The following is a 22,965-nucleotide window of genomic DNA, read 5'->3' on the forward strand; positions in this document are numbered from 1 at the left end:
ATGGATAGAAATACAAATCACCTGACAATTAAATTAGCTCCCACATATGTATTTCATTTGTGTTTAGTTTTTTGCCCATAGTTAATCTTTAATTTAAAGCAATAATCATTTCCTAGCGGGAATGTGTTTGTTTGATATTTTGACAAGTTTAAAGGGAATTTACAAGGTGTCCCTATTTTTTTTTTACGTATGATTGTGATTACGTCAAGTAAGATTCAGCAAATCTTCAGTTTTACCTTGGCATGGCAGCCCAGTCATTATAAAATTCTCTTACCTTTTTTCTCCTAAATTGTATGCACTAACCACTCAGTAGTTCAAAAACTCTCAGCGTTTTGCAAGTAAATTCCATTAATAATATTTGATTTGTTCATATCCATCTGCAGTCACTGAGGACTTTTGATGATGGGCCCTGAGAATTTACCGCTATTTCTGGGAAATACCATTATGATTTATTTATCATCCATAAGGCCATGACCTCTACCATCATATCAAAGGCACAAGCTACTCCCCCTGGAATTGAAATGACATCTTCTACACTTCAGCAGAATTTAATTCTTACCTCACTCCAGTTTCCTACAATCCAGTAGATGGGACTTGACCCGTTAAGAAGAGGTGCAGTGCCATTATTCTCTGCTGCTGAATTAAGTAGACTGCTGTTGGATGTGCTGTTTAGCTCTGCAAATAAATCTTGTGATATGTTAGATGTAGTGAAGGTTGGCAGGTGATTGGAAATGGTTGAGCTATTTTGTGCCGGTGTTTGCTTGTCAGTTCTTGAAGTTTCTCCTTTTGTAGTCACAAAGTTCGGGCCTAGTGTAGTACCTAAAGACACAGAGATTTCTGTGCTGATAGTAGCAGAAGGCACAGTCCATGAATCAGGCTTGTAGGTAACAGTTGTATGGTTATCCTTAATGACTTTGGACTTGCCCTTGTGCCTCTTACTCCTAGATTCGATTATGTTGTTTATTTCATTTTCATAATCAACATCTGGCTCTGAGGTTGACCCATCCATTTCTTCACTGTCTGTCTTTGTTTCCGGTTGTTCTGTTAGAAAATCATAACCTGGGGTTATTTTTTCCAGGATATTAGTGAAATTGATAGGGGTGGTTGTGGCATTAAGGACCGCGGTGAAGTCTCTTTCTGTTACAGTTTCATTGTCTCCTCTTAAACTTTTATCGGATTCTTTGGACATTGCAGAAACTTTTGAAGAATTTCCTCTGGCTTTCTTTTTATTGTTTGCCACAAGAACAAAACTGTATTTGTAATCTACATTGAAATGAGTAGAATTTGGAATTTCATTGATTCTGAAGTCATCTGCTATGGAAATGATGGATGGGGCCTGTGTGGGCAACATGGTTGTTGTGATATCTTTCAGAGTTTCTGTGGTTGAGGGAACTGTTTTTTTAGTATTCATCAGAAACATGCTTTTCTTTGGTATGTTCATTGTTTTAGGGTTTATTTTAACAAAAGGTTTCTTATCTTTTGTAGGGGGCAGTGGGAAGTTTTTTTGCAGTGGGCACTGTTGAAGTCCACAGAGAGCTTTGGAGTTCGGTCTCTTGGATGGGTCACATGGTTTGCTGCTGTGTTTTGGACATGTAACATTGCGGGTTTGTACTCCTCCTCCACATGTAACAGAACACTGCAAAGCAAAGTAAACACAATTAGACTGGATGTCATAATATTATGGACTTATTTGATAGTAATGCAAAGAAAAAATGTGATTCAGTAAAACAATTGATCACTTGTTATTGTTTTTGGGCAGGCTTAGGAAAGAGATGAGAGCAGAACAGACAGAACAATTACTATGTTTCTAAGCACAATATGCATAATGTCCTGGTATGGTATACTAAAAAAGCCACCAGACCACTAATTTCAACACCAATCCAATCTACACATAGGATTATGTGTGTATGTTACGTATTGTAATGGGTTAGCTCGGTAGCGGGTGTGGGTGACCCCTTGGGTGGGTTCGCTACACAGAGAGACAGCCGAGGAGTGGTTGAAAACAACGATCTATGGTTTATTCTTCCAGTTTGCTGGAAACAAGTGCAAGCATCCAAACAGCATAAATCAAATAAATCATAAAATAAACCCTGGCCACTTGAGGCGTCTACCTTCACAAAACAGGAACCTACCTATGGAGTCTGTCCCAACCTACTGCTGGGCAGACACTGCTGGTCATACAGCAGAAAACCAATAGTCCATTTGTTTTCATTTCACACAGAAAAAGTCAACACCACCTCACCTTCAGAAGTCTCTCTCAGCTCACTGCTCTCCTTAACGCACAAAGCCTCAGGAGGCAGCAATCAGTAGTCATCCTCTGGATAACTTATAGAGGCCTTAATTGCCTCATTCTGAATAGCTGAAGCTTTCCAACATCCTTAAACTTTTCTGGCTACCTCTGAAGCCGACACCTGATAGTAATTGGTGAATTGTCTAAACAAGGCAGAAATGTATCTCCCGTCTGTGACAACACCCACAGATTTACCTTACTTCCTGTCACAGTATTTTATGAATGTTTTTTTTACCTGTGAAAGTCTTCATCCAAACAGACATCTAAAAGCTAAAAGACCTGAGACAGTAGCCAAGGAAGCAAGCTTTGACCTCAGCAGTTATATACATACAAGGTCATGTAGGGATGTGTGTGTGTGTGTGTGTGTGTGGGGGGGGGGGGCAGAAGAGCTGGGCCAGAACAGAGAGTAATTAAACACTCTTCCAGAAGGGGTGAAGGCTTTGATCTCCAAGTAGAGAGAGGGCTGGCTGGGCTAGGGAGTTGACTCTTCATGGAGTGTTCAAGTTTTATAGCAAGTTATAGCAAAGGCACATTGCATTTTGTATTTACTGTTGTCCAGGGCTTCACTAGAAACTAACAGTTTTACCAGACAGGTATTTAAAAAAACAATAAACAGCAACACAGAAACAATTAGAGATGCATTTTTTCTAGGCTAGATCCTGTAAGAATATTTAATAATAATATCTCGCGCTCGTACTTCATTTTGTCAGAATATTTATACTGCTCTGAATATAGCAGTGTCTATTTATGGTTAATAAGCAAAGATCTGTGCGGTAGGAGAGTCTCCACTTATTCCACAAATCAATATGTAGTGAATTATTTTTAATTGATTCATTTCTTTTTAAAAGCATATACCAATCTTAGTGAGTACAGTCTACAGTAAGGAATATATATAAAATATTTATTCACAAGACATGTAATCACAATATATGATCAAACAAGAAGTGACACAAAAAGATAACTCTTACATAAATACTAACTTCAAACAATTAACCACTTGCCGACCGCCGCACGACTATCTACGTCGGCGGTCAGCCCCTCACAGGCAAACTAACGTAGGGCTACGTTGCTTGCTTGTGAGGGTCTAGGGAGCGAGCGCGCGCCGCCGGAGGCGCGCTCCCGCTCCCGCGTGGTCACGGACCCCCCCCGCGCGTGTGACCAGTGGACTCAATGTCCGCCGGCCACTCGGCGATCGGTGGGGGAGAGGGAGAATGTCAGGCAGCTTGTGTAAACAAGCGACCTGTCATTCTCCTCGCTGTAAAGACACTGATCACATGGATCTACTATGTAGATCCGTTAATCAGTGTCCTTACAGCTCAAGCCACAGCCAATCACAGTAGAAAGCACGCCCCTAGGGACACACACAGCCCCTCCCTCCCAAATAAAGTTAACCCCTTCACTACCAGTGTATTTTTACAGTAACAGTGCATATATATAGCACTGATTACTGTAGAAATGTCACTGGTAACCCCAAAAGTGTCAAAAATGTCAGTCAAGGGTCCGATCTGTCCGCCGCAATGTCGCAGTACCGCAAAAAAAATCGCAGATCGCCGCCATTACGCGTTAAAAAAAAAAACAACAAAAATGACAAAAATCTTTCCCTTTGTTAGTAAACGCGATAACTTTTGCGCAAACCAATCAAAATACGCTTTTTGCGATTTTTTTTACCAAACATAGGTAGCATAAAACAAATTGGCTGAAAATGTTAAAAAATTTAGATTTTTACATTTTTTTGGGGGGGAATTTCATATAAAAAAATGTGAAAAATATTGCTATTTTTGCAAAATTGACGCTCTTTTTTTGTTTATAGCGCGTGATCAAAAAATCGCACAGGTGATCAAATACCACCAAAAGAAAGCTCTGTTTGTGGGAAAAAAAGGACGCCAAATTCGTTTAGGTACAGCGTCGCACGACCGCGCAATTGTCCGTTAAAGTCACGCAGTGCCGAATCGCAAAATACCCCCTGGTCAGAATGGGGGTAAAATCTTCCGGGGCTTAAGTGGTTAATGCAATGTGATGTTTAGCTCAATAATGAAAGTGAAACTGAAACAAAGTGAAAGTAAAACGAAAGCAAGATTACCATTTCTCCAGGTACAGCATAAACCATAGGTATGTGTTCTATATAAACAGACCACAATTGTCTGGGAATCACATGGCCGAAAGTCATTCCACTGCAGATGGAGTGAGAATAAGCCATGCAAAACGGAAGACTAAATTCACAATAATGCGCTAAATCTGATATTAATAAAAATGGATAAAAACAAAAATCAGCTTTTTAGAGAAAAATCTACTATGGTTTATACGGTTGGGATTGTAATCTTATTACCCTTAAATATGCAATATAAAACATATAAGGAAGGAAATAAACAATATTGAATAAAATCAAATAACACAGCAAGGCATATTTACCACACTTAAGATGGCCGCTAGCTTCAAATGGTCTTTACCAGAGTCTTAAGATGGATGCCAGTGAGGGAGGAGTTTCGTTTGACGTCCCTCAAAGTTTCAGATGAATGATGGAGCAAGATGGAGTATGTCTGGATGAGTCTATAGATGGACGTAGTAGCGTGTGTGATGTAAGTGTAAGGTGTGTTGTCAGTAGTGATGTGTCTTCTCTCATATCTGGGTTGTTCTTTTATATGGTAAGAACAAAGGGCTAAAAAAATCACCATAAGTTAAACCCAGAGGGATAAAACATTATCATTATTGGTTGGGATATTCTATACCTTAACTGGTGAGATCATAGACACACCTCTCCTGATAATTCAATGTTCGTATAATAAAATTAAAGGATGATTTCTCTATATGTAAGAGTAATCACAAAACACAACATAAAACTTTGTCCATACTCCCAGTACATACATCAATGTCCATCTGTATCTCCATCATTCACCTTGGCAAGTAATGCCATTTCAATAATAATTATTTTTAATACAATATAATATTCCTATATGGGAAATATCTCAACTATCCCAAAACTGCACCTGGTATTATCTCCACAGGAGGCAGTATTGTATTGTTCATTAAATTTTGTTTTAACATACGTCACAACATACAATGGCCTACTATTAAAAGTGACCTTATTGACCTGTTGGTCAATAACTTATTTGAATTCTGACATAATAGTCAGACATAGCGTCTAGGACTGGAAGATCTATGATACCTTTGAACACTTAAACACAAACTTCTCTGAAATGAGGTAATTAGTGACGAGATACATATGTTCTTACACTTATTAGAAAAAATATTCTAAGTAAGATTGCTACTGTAAGAATATAAACCCAAAATATAATATAACATTCCTAAATATATATGTACCGTATTTATCGGCGTATAACACGCACCGGCGTATAACACGCACCTCAATTTTGAGAGGGAAATTTCCGAAAAAAACTTAAATTTCAAATGAAGAACTTTGAAGCAAAATAAGGGTGGCTCAGAACTTTTTTTTATTAATATTACCACTTATAAGGTAAATAATGTAAAATGACAGTCAGTGTGTCTCTCTTAGCTCCCATCCCCCTATCAGGAAGTGTTTCTTTGCTCCCCCCGGCAGACTTCTTTTCATAGTCTGGTCCCCTTTAAAATCAGTGCACACTGCTGCCTTTGTAGGGAGGAGGGGCTGTCAGCTAGTGTGTGTGTCTCTTAGTTCGGCTCCCCCTTCCCATGTCAAGCAGTGTGTCTGTGTTCAAAACTCCTCTCTTTCTCACATATTTTTACTTCCTTAAATTACTTGTACCTGACGGGTACAAGTTCTGTAACTTTCTCTCATCAGCCAGCAAACTCTCGAGAGTCTGCAAACTCTCGCGAGCAGTGCAGAGCGTTACTGTGGTTACGCTCCGACGGCCACGAGAATTCAAGTGCTCTGTGATGTGTTCGCCTGGAGCAGAGGAAGGCTGCCGGAGACCTGCGATGCTGGTCCTGGGTGGCCCGGGACTCACAGGTTTTCCGGGCCATTACTGTGACACTGTGAAATCCACTCGCCTTAGATTCACTGCTATGCGGTATGTACTGTACCTTGGCTTCTTAACACTATATCGGCGTATAACACGCACACATCATTTACCCTCAATTTTCAGGGGAAGAAAGTGCGTGTTTTACGCCGATAAACACGGTATATGCCTTACATAATATAATGACATAATTATGGCTAATATCTTCTCACGCATAATAATGTATCTATAAAAACTTATATAGTTCATCTTTAAATGTCTGCTAGAGTATACTGGGGTATTGTCCATTGTTATATACAGATAAGATTACAAGCTAGAGTAGTATGGTGTCTCGCTAATTGTCCCTTATCTGATGAGATGTCAATGTATTACCTTATTTACGATTACATAGATACAAAGACCTCTGTTGAAATTATAAGACCCTATTGTAAGCCTGTAAGAGACATTTTGCAAGAAGACATATATGAACTTTCTTTCACCTTAAAAACAAGATGGAAACTATACTGTTCAGAATCTTATATGCATAATATGGAATATACATGGCTTTTTAAATCCATTTTTTTACCTATTATTATTTTAATCACCCCAAATAATCCCGACAATCCCACCTCACCAAGTCAGCCTTTTGTTATTTTTCCAACATTATCCAAGACTAAAAAAAAGTTTTGGATAGACATGTGCTTCAAAGCTGAACTCCAGGTAAACAACTTGAAAAACATATACTGTAAGTATACTTTCATGTCTGGCAAAAGAATTTGTAATTATGTTCGTGCTTCTATGATTCTGCATTATTAGCTAGGTAACTAGGCCACCTGTGTCACCTGTCAACTACCAATCTGTTGGTTGGATCATCATCAGCTCTGTGCAGTGAGCAGGGATGTGATCCAGAAATCTGTAAGGCTAAACTATGTTGTAAGTCTTCCAGGTTATGCAGTGGACAAACATCCAAAACTGTAAAACAGGGGTCTCCAAACTATGGCCCTTCAGTTGTTCAGAAACTCCAATCCCCATCATGCCTATTCATGTCTGTGAATCAGAGATTTACAATGCCCCATGAGACATGTAGTTCTGCAACAGCTGGAGGGCCGTAGTTTGGGGATCCCTGCTGTAAAAGAAACATCTATAATTGTGACCATTATGGGCTCTCAATGTACAGCCACAAATCAAAAAAGGCACATGAAATTTCGTTCCAACATAGCACAGGTGCCTACAAAGGTGTGCATTGTGGTGTAGGGTCATTGGCTATATCAACCTTCCACTAGAAATGGGATCATACCTTACTTTAAGTCAATACTCCTAGAGAATGTAGAAGACCAGAGAATACATAGTGCTCCGGTTGGAATACAGCTAAAGAACTGAACTCTGCAATGCAGATGCTAGTTGGAAAAATGATAGAGGAAAAATTGTTGGAAGAGAATTTCTTTTTACCTGACTCCAGCTGCTCACTGACCAGTCAGATGGGCAGGACACGTTTCTGTTACAAGATATGGAGCTTTTCGGTTTGGTCAGGTGATTGCAGTCTTCAGAAGGGAGAGCTTGCTCGTCTGACCCCAATGTTCTGATACAAAGCACAGTCCTCTTCTTCTCACCACTTGGACCACATGTAGTGGAGCATTCCTGCCACTCACCATACCACCACCTGCAAACAAATACACCACTTTCTATTAGTGACAAAAATAATTATGTAGTTTCTTTGGAGGGTTTATGACTATTTGAAATGGACCTTCCAGTAGTGTGCTTTAATAGGATACTCTAATGGTTTTGGGTCAAATTTATTGTATTATTTTTAGATGATGTTTTATATATTTTTTGCTATTAAATTTGAAAACTGATAATAAAACGTTATTTTATAAATACACAATTAAATGTCAGAGCCTCTATGAATTAAGAATTATACCATTTAACTTCTCATGGAATTATGCTGATCAACATCTGCTGGATGAACCTGTTTAACACAGAAAAATAAAAGGCTCTGAGAATTTGCTGGGAGTCTGAAAGATTGTTTGAGCTTTAGAACAATGGATTGTATTGGTGCGTCAACAGATAACACCTGGACTCAGAATGAAGTAAACTTTTTTTTTTTATTATTTACAATGCCTTCAGAACTTACAAGTGTTACTGTTGGGAAGAGGCAGAGTTTACAACTTTCTATTTACCCAAGCTAGCGAAAAAACAAACCTAAACCTGTCTATTCAGCTGACCAGGGGTCAACACTGCTGTATACTCAATCCAATGACAGTGTCCCCTATTGTTCAATTTAATGAGAACTACCAACAATTAAAGGACATCTCGGGAAGCATTCAACCAAAAGTCAGCATTCTAGAACCTCTCTATAAGTATTTTAGCATTAAAGGAGAATGGATTTTCCTTTGCAATATTTTATCAGACAAAACTTGATACTCGTTGGACACTTTAAAAAAGACTGGGAACGTTTAAAGAAGAGTTCCACCTGTTTTGGTGTTTGTTAAAAGTCAGAAGCTACAAAAAGTGTAGCTGCTGACTTTTAATAAACACACACTCACTTTTGCCATGGTCCAGCGATGCGATCGGCGGGAGCCTCGGTTCTCTCCCTCTTCTCCAGAAGGCACCGGCATCTCTAGTGTGGGCACCCGGCTGTGACAGCTTTCGGCATGACGGAGTCACGCTGCAAATCCTGAGTGAATGGGCAATCTTCTGGGACCTGTGACGTGTCGGGAGAAAGGAGAACTTCCGCTTGAGCTGCCTAGGCGGCCTGAGCAGAAGTGGGAACGGGAACCTGTTAAATCTAGATATCCGGTCCCCACCCCCCGAAAAAAAAATTATATGCCAAATTTGGCATGTCAGGGGGTCAGGAGCACTTAAAGTGGAAGTTCCACTTTTGGGTGGAACTCCGATTTAAAGTATCAAGACACATGTTAATTTATATACATATCTATATGAGATATATTACCTAAAAGGAATGTTCTCTGATTGTAATCATTATCAAAAAAAAAATATGGGGTTTCATAATCTAGGCATGTTCAGAAGAAGACAGACATAGTATAAAATACTTACAAAATATTTAAGAAGTATAATTAATATTTTAACGTCGATCGCTGTGTAAAAAATTCTATCCCTGTAGCCAAAGTTTTATGGTTAGATGTTAACCTCCCTGGCGGTATGATTCTTTCGGATTTTAGGTGCTGAAAGCGGTACCATTATTTTGCATGTAATTCTTAAAGTGGTAGTATCCCGCTTTTTGACACTTTTACCTACAGGTAAGCCTATAATAAGGCTTACCTGTAGGTACAAATAATATCTCCTAAACCGGCATGGTTTAGGAGATATTTGCAGTGCGTGCGAGATATTTGCAGCGCGAGCGGCGCATGCGCTCTAAAGGTCCGGGGGGACCTTCAATTTTGTTTGCCGGGAGCTTGCCGGAAAATCACTCCCGCGCGCATGCGCGGGAGTGACGTCATCGCGGCTCCGGCCAATCATCGCGCCGGAGCCGTCTCTTCCGGCCAATCACCGCACCAGAGCCGCCGAACCCGGAAGAGATGGTGAGGGATCATGGCAGCACCCGCAGCAATGTCCGGGGGTCCGTGTCGGGGCTTCGTTCTAAGGTAAGTAAGCGATGCATACTAGCTCATTATGCCTTTGTCTTGCAGGTTTTTTTTTTTTTTTTTTTTTTTTAGGGTTTACAACCGCTTTAAGAAGGAGCAGCCCTAACCAACTATTTGCATATGATTTTTTTTTTACTGTGCGTTCTTCTTTATAACATCTCGGGTATGATAAAGTTTGAAACACAAAATCATAAGTTATAATATAATAAAAAAACTATAAATAAGTTAAAGTATGTATGTATGTATGTATACATATATATATATACTGTATATATACAAATATATATATATATATATATATATATATATACATATATATATATACATATATTATATATATATATATATATATACGTATATATATATAGATACATATACATACATTAAAAGTACAGTAAAACTGCAGGAAAGGGCACTGGGGGGCAAACTAATGTGATTTTTTTTGTTTATTTTGCAATGTATCAGTGTGTTTGGTGTGTTTTACATTTGAATTTGCCACCGGTTCCACCCCCCTGCAAACGTCACGTCGCAGGAGACGGAAGCCGGGGCATCGGGAGGAAGATCCGCCGCCAGACACCGCTGGGATACATCGCTGGATCCCAGTGATAAGGTAAGTAACCCCGCTTTCAGGATCCAGCGATCTTCCTAGCGGTACCCCGAGTGTGGCTCGGGGTTACCGCTTTTGGTTCTGAAATTTAACCCCGAGCCACGCTCGGGAATACCGCTAGGAAGGTTAATATACCAAAAATTTTAAATCACAAATATTGCCACAAACCCTTCAAAGGGATATATACCGTCTAAAAAAAAAATAACATAGTTAAATCAATCTAAGGATAAAATTGGTTTATTCCATAAAGATTGAATCCATTAAATCCATTCTCTTCCCAAATACCTAATGTAGGGATTTCTAGTTGAAGAGTGCCATCTAGTGGTCAAGTTACATTATTGCTCATGCAAACAAATAGTTAATCAATATTAGGGCCCTCCAATCAGGAGTGAGTAAATATGACCAACTACACCCTCTGGGAGGATCTGTATGTTTTTTGGGAAGATAAATAGGGGAACTCAGAGAGACCATTCATAAGGTCTATTCACGAAGACCATTCAAGATCACTCTTCATCATCACCATAATCATCATCACTACCATTGAGGGTCTCCATATTGAAGTTCAGCTTCATCTGATATCAAGTCAACTTTATGCTTGATCCAGCTCCATCCATCTGCAGCCATTTTCAGGGTTTGGTCCCAGACATTTTAAGGCCCTAGCCATGCATCCCAAGTAAACCATTTCATCTGCTTTTGAGGGTAACTAATAGTGTGCTACTATTTAGATAAGTCTTACCTATTAACTGTATTTTAATGCTACAATTGCAATAGTTTTTGTTGTGTTAATTTGATATTCTGTTTACAATATCATAACCTCTAGGGTTAGATAATTAAATTTTTTTAACTTTTTTTTTTCTGCTTTGGCACAACTCACAGACAAACTCCGCCCTTTCATCCTTCTGCAGGGGAATAATGGGTATAGATGGTCAAATGCACATTATTGTCTACTAGGTTTATTTATAGTTGGTTATGGTATCTATGAGAGGAAATTAATTATCTGATTCAATATCAGATGGACAGACTTATTGAACTCTATACCTGATTATGCATAGAGTACATTCATCAATCAGAAGACTTTGGGTCTACTATATATATAATCTATATAATTTTTACCAGATTAAGTAATTCTTGCAGCATTTGTGTGCGTGATGAGTGGCACAGTGCCAGTTCCTACAAACTTTTCTCTGTAAACTTCCCTAAATTGGCAGTATATAAATTATTAAAGGGGTTCAGTACAATGGGAGTTCTAACACACGCAAATTTTATTATTCTCTTTCAAATCTTCTGATGCTGAGCCAAAAAAAGAAGAGAATCAATACAATGTGACACAGGATACTCTGTACTGAATTGTTATATTGATTCTGCTGTGGCATAATTCAGTAATAATAGAAAAACCCTCATTATAGGAAAACCTTTAAAAAAGTAATTTCATGCCAGAAAAATGTATATATCTAAAACAGAATAATGTTGCTATTAAGTTGTCATTAATGAAGCAGCACTTAAAAAAAAAAAAAGTAAAAGAAGGTACATTTTGTGATCTCAAAACTGAACTCTGGTTATTATTTTATCTTTAAACAAGCAAAAAATTGGGGGAGCAAACCCTGAACATGTATATCTAAAGCCGGTGCAGCTATGAACCAAGCGACATGTATATTAAAAAAGAATAGCGCACACATGCAAAAGAAATGACAATCAAATATGGAGACAATCCATAAATAAAAATGGGGATTTGGTCCCACCATATGGCCATATCGTGCTCAAGCCCACCACTACGTCAAAGTACAACACTCCTTGCTGGGAGAGATGTGCTACAACTCAACATCAAGTAGATATAGGAAGAGTCCCTTGTAGTGCATTAGCACATCTCTCCCAGCAAGGAGTGTTGTCTCCAAGGGTTAGAGAGGCTGGATTCACCCCCTTTTTTTATGGATAGTGTAGGACCCACTGACAATGGGGTACTTTGACATAGTGGTGGGCTTGAGCACGATATGGCCATATGGTGGGACCAAATCCCCATTTTTATTTATGGATTGTCTTCATATTTGATAGTCATTTCTTTTGCATGTGTGCGCTATTCTTTTTTAATATTATTTTATCTTTGCAATCTTTCCCCTTTCTGTATTAAAAAAAATGTGACCAAGCATTACTCACTCTCTCCATGCCTCAGCACTGTTCTATTTCAAATGCCGCTTTAGACATTGACATACCTCCTCAGACCCACTCTGTCTGGACAGTATGCTTGCTGACAGCAGCTTACCTCTTCAATAAGAGAAGTTCAGAAGTTCAATTCAACACAATTTTATTTCAGCCAGTTGCAGTACAGAGGATTTTTTCTAGTCTTTTTAGGTGTAAAAAGATAATTTTCTTAAGCCCTGTGTCTGCAAAGTACTAACACTGAGGAAGCATGGAAGAAACAGGGAGGGTCTAACCAGGACTAAATTAACTAGCACTAAAAAGGGGGGGGGGGCAGTGGAAGAAACCAAAAGTACACAGTAAACAAGTTGCATTGGCCCAAAACCTTAAAGTGATTGTAAAGTCTTGTTTTTTGTTTTTTTTTTAATAACAAACATGTTATACTTACCTGCTCTTTGGAATAGTTTTGCACAGGGCAGCCCGGATCCTCCTCTTCTCAGATCCCTCTTTGCTGCTACTGGCAGCAAGCAGCTTGCTATGCAGGCCCCCGAGCCGAGGTGCAACTCTGTGTGTCCATTCAGACACAGAGCTGCCATTCGTCCCTGCCCTCTCTCTGTCTCCTGATTGGCTAACTGACTTTGATTGCCAGCCGCGGGAGCCAATGCGCCACTGCAGTGTCTCAGCCAATCAGGAGGGAGAAATCGGGGTCATTGGAAAAGCACCCCTCCACAGGTGGAGGTCAGTGGGAGAAATGTCACCTTTACTGGCTCTGCCAAGTGGTGTTAGACCTGGAGCTATTAAGGCCCTTCAGATGAGAGGTAATTTAGCCACTGCCCAAGGAAACCCTAGCGAACCGTTAAAGGAACCCTAGGGTTCCACAGAACCCTGATTAAGAATGGTTGACATAGACCCATAAGGTGAAGGATACAAGGCAGACCAAGGTTTAATGGGATATTCTTGTTTTAACTATATTTTAGACAAAAAAAGATTAAAATAAGGACACAGTTCTAGTACTATTATAACTTATTTTCCACATACTGTATACAGTAGTTGATAACATTTATATATATATATTATTATAGTCCACTATAGTCTTTGAAACATGTTATTTTTCATTTTGTTTTAATTCATATTTGAAAGGCTAACCATACCTTTCTTAAAGTGGTATTTTCATTTCCCCCCCAAACTCCTGAATGTAGCTTTCCTACTAAAGTGGGTACCTTTCTCCCTGTTCCAGCAACTTCACTGTACATACCTGCCCATCATTTCTAAACTCTTTGCAACGAAAATATCCTCATTGGCTTCTCTTCTTACTGCCTATGCTCACAGGGTTATTAACCGCTTCCATACAGAGCAGTTAGACACCCTTCCTGCCCAGACCAATTTTCAGCTTTCAGCACTCTCACACTTTGAATGACAATTGCTCAGTCATGCTACACTATAACCAAACAAAATTTTTATCATTTTTTTCACACAAATAGAGCTTTCTTTTGGTGGTATTTGATCACAACTGGGGTTTTTTTTTTCCGTGATATATGCAAAAAAAGAGCAAAAATTTTGAAAAAAAAACACTTTTTTTTAGTTTCAATTATGAAATTTTGCAAAAAATAAATTTTTCTTCATACATTTGGGCCAAAATGTATACTGCTACATGTCTCTGGTAAAATTAACCCAAATTAGTGTATATTATTTAGTCTGTGTGAAAGTTATTGAGTCTAGAAGCTATGGTACCAATTACTGAAAATTGATCACACCAGATGTACTGACTGCCTATCTCCTTTCTTGAGGCCCTGAAATGTCAGGACAGTACAAATACCGACCAAATGACCCCTTTTTGTAAAGTAGACAGTCCAAGGTATTTAGTAAGAGGCATGGTGAGTTTTTTGAAGTTGTAATTTTTTCCCACAATTCTTGGGAAAATGAAGAAAAATTTTTTTTTTCTTTTTTTTCCCACAAAGTTGTCAATTTATAAGCTATTTCTAACACATAGCATGTACACAGCAAAAATTACACCCAAAAATAAATTCTGCTACTCCTTCCGAGTATGGCGATACCACATGTGTGAGACTTTTACACAGCCTGGCCACAAAAAGAGACTCCACGTCCAAGAAGCACATTCAGGCGTTCTAGGAGCATAAATACACATAAAACTTTCTTACTACCTATCACACTTTTCAAGGCCCTAGAGCACCAATACAATGGAAAAGTCCACAAAATGACCCCATTTTGGAAAGCAAACACTCCAACGTATATTCTATGAGGCATTATGGGTCGTTTGAACATATCATTTTTTTCCACAGGTTTTTGGAAAATGTGGGGAAAAAATGAAAACTTTTTTTTTTACACAAAGTTGTCAATTTATAGGATATTCCTAACACATAGCATGTACACAGCAAAAATGACACCCCAAAATACATTCTGCCACTCCTCCTGAGTATGGCAATACCACATGTGTGAGACTTTTTCACAGCCTAGCCATATAGAGGGGCCGAACATCCAAGGAGCATCATCATGCATCCTAGCCACTTGCCTAGGCCTATTTTTGACATTTGGTGTTTACAAGCTAAAATCAGTTGTTTTGCTAGAAAACTGCTTAGAACCCCCAAACATTATATATTTTTTTTTAGCAGAGACCCTAGAGAATAAAATGGAGATTATTGCAATATTTTTTATCACACCGTATTTGCGTAGCGGTCTTCCAAACGCAATTTTTTTGGAAAAAATTCACTTTTTTTAATTAAAAAATAAGAAACCAGTAAAGTTAGCCCAATTTTTTTTCCATAATGTGAAAGATAATAATACGCCGAGTAAATAGATACCCAACATGTCATGTTTCAAAATTGCGCACGCTCACGGAATGGTGACAAACTTTGGTACTTAAAAATCCCCATAGGCGACAATTTAAAAATTTCTACAGGTTGCCATCTTTGAGTTACAGAGGAGGTCTAGGGCTCAAATTATTCCCCTTGCTCTAACGATCGCGGCGATACCTCACATGTGTGGTTTGAACACCGTTTACATATGTGGGCGGGGTTTCTGTATGCATTCGCTTCTGCGCGCGAGCTAACGGGGACAGGGCGCTTTAATTTTTTTTTTTTTACTATTTATTTTATTTATTATTTTTTATTTTTACACCGTTTAAAAAAAAAAAAAAAAATTGATCATTTTTATTTCTATTAAAAGAAATGTAAATATTCCTCGTAATAGAAATAGGCACGACAGGACCTCTTTTTTGTGAGATCTGGGGTCAAAAAGTCCTCAGATCTCACAAGTACACTAAAAGATAGAAAAAAATAAAAAAATAAAATAATTATAATATAAAATGAAAAAAAAAAAAAAAGGACCTTTAAACCGGTTGCTAGGCAACAACATTTTCCGTAGCTCCGGTCCTCCAAGACCATAGAGTCAAGTGAGGGCAAGCTTGCCCTCACTCGACATCCTGTCTGTGAGGATTCGGGACCGGATCGTTTTCCCCGCTGCCGGCGGGTCCGGTAAGCGGGGAAAAGGACCGGAACGCGTCGGGAGGGGGGGGGGGCGCCTCTTCCGCCATCCCGGAAGGGTGATCCCACGGCGAATCCGCCACTGGGACCACCCTTATCGGAAAGCCAACCGTCCACCGTTTAAAAAAATACCAGGGTTATGGCAGCTATCTGCTGCCATAACACCGGTATTTAGGTTTAAACGGACGACGTATATAAACCTTTTTGGACTTGGACATGGTGGCTGTATGAAGGGTGACAGGTACTCGGGTACTTTGTTGGGCAGGTGACAGGTACTCTGGTACTGATGAGCAGGTGGCAGGTACTCGGGTACTCCGATAGGCAGGTGACAGGTACTCGGGTACTCTGATGGGCAGGTGACAGGCAGGTGATAGGTACTGATGAGTAGTACTCACTGACTGATAGGTGATACTGTACTGATGGGTACTGATGATCAGTACTGATACGTGATAGGTACTGATGAGTACTGATGAGTAGTGATGGGTACTGATGAGCAGGCGGCAAGTACTTGGGTACTTCAGGCGTCAGGTACTCTGATGAGCAGGTGGAAGGTACTCGGGTACTCTGATGGGTAGGTGACAGGTACTCAGGTACTCTGATGACGGGTACTCCGTTGACAGGTACTCAAAGTACCAGAGTACCTGTCATCAGAGTACCCGAGTACCTGTCATCAGAGTACCCGAGTACCCGTCATCAGAGTACCCGAGTACCTGTCATCAGAGTACCCGAGTACCTGTCAGAGTACCCGAGTACCCGTCATCAGAGTACCCGAGTACCTGTCATCAGAGTACCCGAGTACCCGTCATCAGAGTACCCGAGTACCCGTCATCAGAGTACCCGAGTACCTGTCATCAGAGTACCCGAGTACCTGTCATCAGAGTACCCGAGTACCCGTCATCAGAGTACCCGAGTACCCGTCATCAGAGTACCCGAGTACCCGTCAGAGTACCCAAGTACCTGTCATCAGAGTATCCGTCATCAGAGTACCTGAGTACCTGTCATCATAGTACCCGAATACCTGTCACCAGCCCATCAGAGTACCCGAGTACCTGTCATCTGAGTACCTGATGACAGGTACTCGGGTACTTTGATGGGCTAGTGACAGGTGCTCTTTATTGGGGGGGGGCAATCAGTGTGTTTAGGGTGCACTGTAGTTGGTAACTAGCTGTTACCACAATCTCCTCCTCACACAGGATCAGTGTGTGAGGAGGAGAACACGGTGACAGCTAGTTACCGTGTTCTCTGTTGACATTTGTGACCGGCTGTGATTGGACACAGCCGGTCACGTGGTAAAGAGCCAATTTCATTGGCTCTTTACCTAGATCGGGGATCGGCTCTGTCCGAGGGACGAGCCTCGTCCCCGATCGCTGCTCTGCGCGCAGAGAGAACGAGCGGCTCGTGCTGGAGCCGCTCATGTGATCGGCTGTGATTGACACAGCCGATCACGTGGTAAACAGCCAATTTCTATTGGCTGTTTACCTTGATCAGTGATGGGCTATGTCCGAGGGACGAGCCTCATCCCTGATCGCGCCGCTGCGCGCCGCCGGGGGCGCGCAGTAGCAGCTAGAACGGGCCGACGTCATATGACGGCGGCCCGGATCTAGACAACCACTTTGCCGACGTCATTTTACATGACTCGGTATGGAAGTGGTTAATTTCTACAGCTGAACCTCCAACCGTCTAGACTAGCCATTTTCAATTAGGGTTCAATGGAACCCTAGGGTTCCAGCATATCCTTCCAGAACTGGACAGCATACTCCAGATGTGGCTGGACCAGAGTCTTGTAGAGTGGGAGAATAATCTCTTTATTTCTGGAGTGAATCCCCTTTTTTATATATCCCAGTATTCTGTTGGCTTTGCTTGCAGCGGCTTGGCATTGCATGCCACTGCCAAGCCTGTTGTCTACCAGTACCCCCAGGTCCTTTTCCATCCTAGACTCACCCAGAGGTTCCCCCCCTAGTGAGTAGCTTGCTTTCTGGTTTCTGGCACCCAAGTGCCTTACTTTACATCTTTCAACATTAAACCTCATCTGCCATGTAGTTGCCCACCCCATTATTTTGTTCAGGTCCGCTTGTAAGGTTTCCACATCCTGCCCAGAAGATATTGGCATGCTTAGTTTAGTATCATCTGCAAATACTGAGATTTTACTCGATATGCCCTCCTCTAGATCATTTATGAATAAATTAAACAGGATTGGCCCCAGGACAGAACCCTGGGGGACCCCGCTTTCCACACCCGCCCAGTATTCCCCATTAATCACCACCCTTTGCAACCTCCCCTGGAGCCAGTTCTCTATCCAGGTACTCACCTTATGGTCCATACCTACCTTCCTTAGTTTGAACAGTAAGCGTTTGTGGGGAACGGTGTCAAAGGCCTTTGCAAAGTCCAAGTACACCACATCCACGGGCTTACCTTTATCTAGGTGGCAGCTCACTTCATCATAGAAGGTTAATAGATTGGTTTGGCAACAACGATTTTTCATGAATCCATGCTGATTACTACTAATAATACCATTTTCATTACTAAGTCACGCAGTGCCTAATCGCAAAATATGCCCTGGTCTTTGAGCAGGAAAATCCTCCGGGGTAAGTGGTTAAATGAGGTGCGACATGCCCAATGATGAGATATAAAATGCAAGTTTATTGGTACATACAATGTCAACAAGTAAACACGGACAGATATTATATTACCAAATAGATTTGTGGTGTTATAGTAGTATATTATATATTCATAGTCAGGTACAGTATTCCATGATAGGTATAAAAATGTATCCTGGTAGCCCGATGCATTTTGTGAACAACTGTTCACTTCCTCAGGGGTAGATGTGACACATAAAGTCTATAAAATAAAACCGTTTGTGATATGTAATAAAGATAGTAGATAATGTTGTACTAATGCAAAACACTAAGGGGCCACCAAGGGGCCCATACTTACAAATCTGTTGCAAAAGAAATTGCATGCTCATGTTCCAATGAGATAAACATGGTATGTCATCACGTTATGGTAGGTCACTTTCATTCACTTTTTCTGTCTTTGAGACTGGTGACTTGGTGGCTGTTTATCCCCCTTTTTCTTTTTTCCTTACCACATCCACTTGGAGTCTATTTTCATCTTCACTCTCTCCAATTCTCTCTGACCCTTACCTAGTATGATATATTCAATGCACCTAGGCAGTCATGTTTATCTCACTCTAATTGCACATCAGTTAATATAGTACTTTGTTGCTACATATTCCTATTTAGGTAGGTTACCATGATTCACTACTTTTTCCTCTGAGGCATCTGGGCCCTGGGGTTTTTTTGTTTTTCTTTTTCCTTTAATTTTAATCACACATCATTTATACTTTTTCACACTTTTTTGCTTTATTGCCCACTTTTAGCAATTACTCTGAGCATCATATATATATATATATATATATTTTTTTTTTTCAATTCAGGCTCACTCCTAGTATTACAAGTTTATACCCCTACATATTGTACACTATTATACTCCCTACATTGATTGCGGATATTACATTCATATACACTTTAGAAATTAGTCTGATACATAGATATGTCTCCTATAGCCATCACCGTGGATGCCACACTGTGTTGGTTTGTGCTATGGCCCTGTTTGTCCTGCCGGGCCCTCGTGGATCCCAGGCCCACAGCTCCCGGGATAGACATTCCCAGCCAATGGAACATGAGCATGGGACTTCTTTTGCAACAGATTTGTAAATATGGGCCCCTTGGTGGCCCCTTAATGTTTTGCATTAGTACAACATTATGTACTATCTTTAATACATACCACAAACTGTTTTATTTCATAGACATGATCTATCGCATCAACCCCTGAGGAAGTGAACAGTTGTTCACGAAACGTGTCGGGCTACCAGGATGCATTTTTATACCTACCATGGATTGTTCTACGGAATACTGTACCTGACTATGAATATATAATATACTGTACTAATGTATAACACCACAAATCTGTTTGATAATACAATATCTGTCCGTGTTTACTTGTTGACATTGTACTGTATGTACCAATAAACTCGCATTTTATATCTCATCATTGAACGTGTCGCACCTCATTTAAAGTCCAAAGGGCAAACCGTTGCAACTTTCAAAGAAAGCCTTGTATTTTTATTTCTTGACTACAAGTCGTTCTATGCATCTTCGAGCAATACAATAAAGATGATACCTAGGGTTCAGAGTTATATATAATCTGTTTAAAAATGATCCATGGCAGGTACTACAACACGCTCCTCTGGATGACGCATTACAACCACCCTAATAAATCCGTGCATTGTTGAAATACATTTTATAGAGGAGCATGTTTTTCGCATCTGCTTTACATTGTTTTTAAACAGATTAAATTAAAAGATTTTGTTTTATATTCTGATTATTTTACTCGACAGACAGTCCTCCAAGCATTTTTTTTCAAACATACAACCATACGGTTTGTGCTTCTTACAGGTGACACCTGCTCTTAGTGAGAAAAAACCCTGTCCTTTACATGTCAATCACATTTTATATTTTCTAAGTCACATCTGCTGAGAAGGTCTATTATCTGATAATCATTATAATCAGCAAACAAATCCTCAGCCTCTGCACAGGTGTTTTTAGGAGGAGATAGAACGATTTATGTGGCAGCTAGTTTTATCATGAAAGCAGAGAAAGTATCTTACTTACAGTGTCAAAAGGAGCAAAAGTTATACCATCAAGTGGATATAGGAAGAGTCCCCTGTAGTGCATTTGCACATCCTTCCCAGCAAGGAGTATTATCTCCAAGGGTAAGAAAGGCTGGATTCATCTCTTTTTCATGGATAGTGTAGGACCCACTGATAATGGGGTACTTTGACGCAGTAGTGGGCTTGAGCACGATATGGCCATATGGTGGGACCAAACCCCCATTTTTATTTATGGATTGTCTTCAGATTTGGTAGTTATTTCTTTTGCATTTGCGCGCTATTCTTTTTTAATATTTTATATGTAACTAAATTGAATCTTATAGTATGTGGTTATTCATTTTAAGATGTTGTTAATTGAACAGCTTAAAGTGTACGTAAACTCTAACAATACAGTTCTCCTATTTGCTCCTTTTGGTCTGTTAAATATACCATTGACATAGTTGCCAACATTTGAAAAACATTTCCAGAGACACTTTGCAGCACAGCTATCAATTGCTTACCACACTCACTTCCCTGAAGCTCCGCCCACTCCACATAATTAATCTCCGCCTACTTATCATCAGATTATAGGGTCTACTCAATAAAGAGAATTACAGGAAATTGAAAAGGGAGTTTCAAACTTAAGGCTAAAATAGCAGAGTTGGAATAATTCTCCCATTCAGCTGCACTACTTCTACCTAAAGTTTAAATTGTCATCACAATTCCTTGCAATTCTAAACTGTCAATTGTGCTCAGGTGTGACCGTACAAAAAATGTAAAAAGTTGCGCCATTACGTAACTGCGCATGCAGCCTCCCGGCCGATCCTGTACGCGCTCCCCCGAGCCCGGCAGACGTCGGAACGATGCACGTGCAGTTACGATGTTGGCCCACCACCATTTTTTTTACGGGCACCGGCTGCCCGTAGCGGCAGCCCGATGCAACACTGATTTACTGGCACAAGTCCAGGCAGAGAAAATTACCTGGGACAGGGTCCTATTTGCCGGGACTGTCCCGGCAAAAATGGGACAGTTGGCAGCTATGCATTGAAAGTGTTTTTTTTATATCTGTTTAACAAGTGCAGAAAAGTAGTTGTTCATCCCGCTCCTTCTGCTTCTGATCTGAAAGAAATTTTTAAAGCATCGCCTATGGAGATTTTTAAGTACCAATGTTTGTCGCCATTCCACGAGCATGAGCAATTCTGAAGCATGACATGTTGGGTATCTATTTACTCGGCGTAACATTATCTTTCACATTATAGAAAAACATTGGGCTAACTTTACTGTTTCGTTTTTTTAAATGGAGTGAAATTTATTTTTACCAAAAAAATAGCGTTTGAAAGACCACTGCGCAAATACTGCTTGACAAAAAATATTGCACTGACCGCCATTTTATTCTCCAGAGTCTTTGCTAAAAAAAAAAATTATATATATATATATATAGTGTTTGGAGGTTCTAAGTAATTTTCTAGCAAAAAATACTGATTTTAACTTGTGAACAACAAGTGACAGAAATAGGCCTGGTCCTTAAGTAGAAAAATACATCATTATTCTCACCAGTCTATCTAACAGTAAACATTTGCTTATAGTACAAGATCTGTCTGTTAGGCCTCAGTGGCTTAAGACTAGGTCAGCCTGGTACAGTATCCTCACCATTAATGCATAGTGTGTGTGGAATCCATACACAGTATATATATATATATATATATATATATATATATATATATATATTCATTCTATGCCTAGGCAAAGTTGGCAGAAATCCTGAGACAATGTTTCTATATTTATACATGGAAGTGCTATATTTGACACCATTGTAATACTTGTAAGTGTAATTCATAATTATGAACTTTAAATGTAACATGTACTGCTTTATTATTGTCTGACATATGCACTTATATTTGTAGAAGATTGATGCCTATCACACCCCTGAGGAAGGAGCTGTAAAAGCTTTGAAATGCGTTGGGTGAAAAAGACATTGGTCTATGTATACTGTATACATTAGTGCAATCCCTACTGTGCATTCCATGCATTTTTGTGCTGAAAAATGTAGTTAACTGTGCAGTACAAATAAAATGGCTTTTTAAAAGAATTAGATGTAGCATATATTAGTAAGTCCCACCCAAGAGGAATTTACCATGGTCTATCTATGTAGAGATGTGGCACATTTAAGGAGGACAATCACCTATATTCTGCAACCTATGGAGAGAAGTGTCCACAAGGGGGCTTGAGAGGTCATAAAAAGTCTAAAGT

At 39.8% G+C, this 22,965-nt stretch overlaps 1 protein-coding gene across 2 annotated transcripts in view; it reads right to left on the minus strand.

Moving 5' to 3' along the window:
- Positions 1–22,965, minus strand: part of ADAMTS12 (ADAM metallopeptidase with thrombospondin type 1 motif 12) — a 788,736-nt gene that overhangs the window by 83,828 nt on the left and 681,943 nt on the right. For both annotated transcript variants that reach the window (XM_082272461.1, XM_082272462.1), the window contains exons 18-19: positions 7,672–7,882; positions 560–1,636 (exon numbers count right to left, since the gene is read on the minus strand). In XM_082272461.1, the coding sequence (XP_082128587.1) occupies positions 560–1,636; positions 7,672–7,882 (1,288 nt within the window). The remainder of the gene's footprint in view (positions 1–559; positions 1,637–7,671; positions 7,883–22,965) is intronic.

Source organism: Pelophylax lessonae (assembly GCF_965119305.1).
Source record: "Pelophylax lessonae genome assembly, chromosome: 1".
NCBI classification, from domain to species: Eukaryota; Metazoa; Chordata; class Amphibia; order Anura; family Ranidae; genus Pelophylax; species Pelophylax lessonae.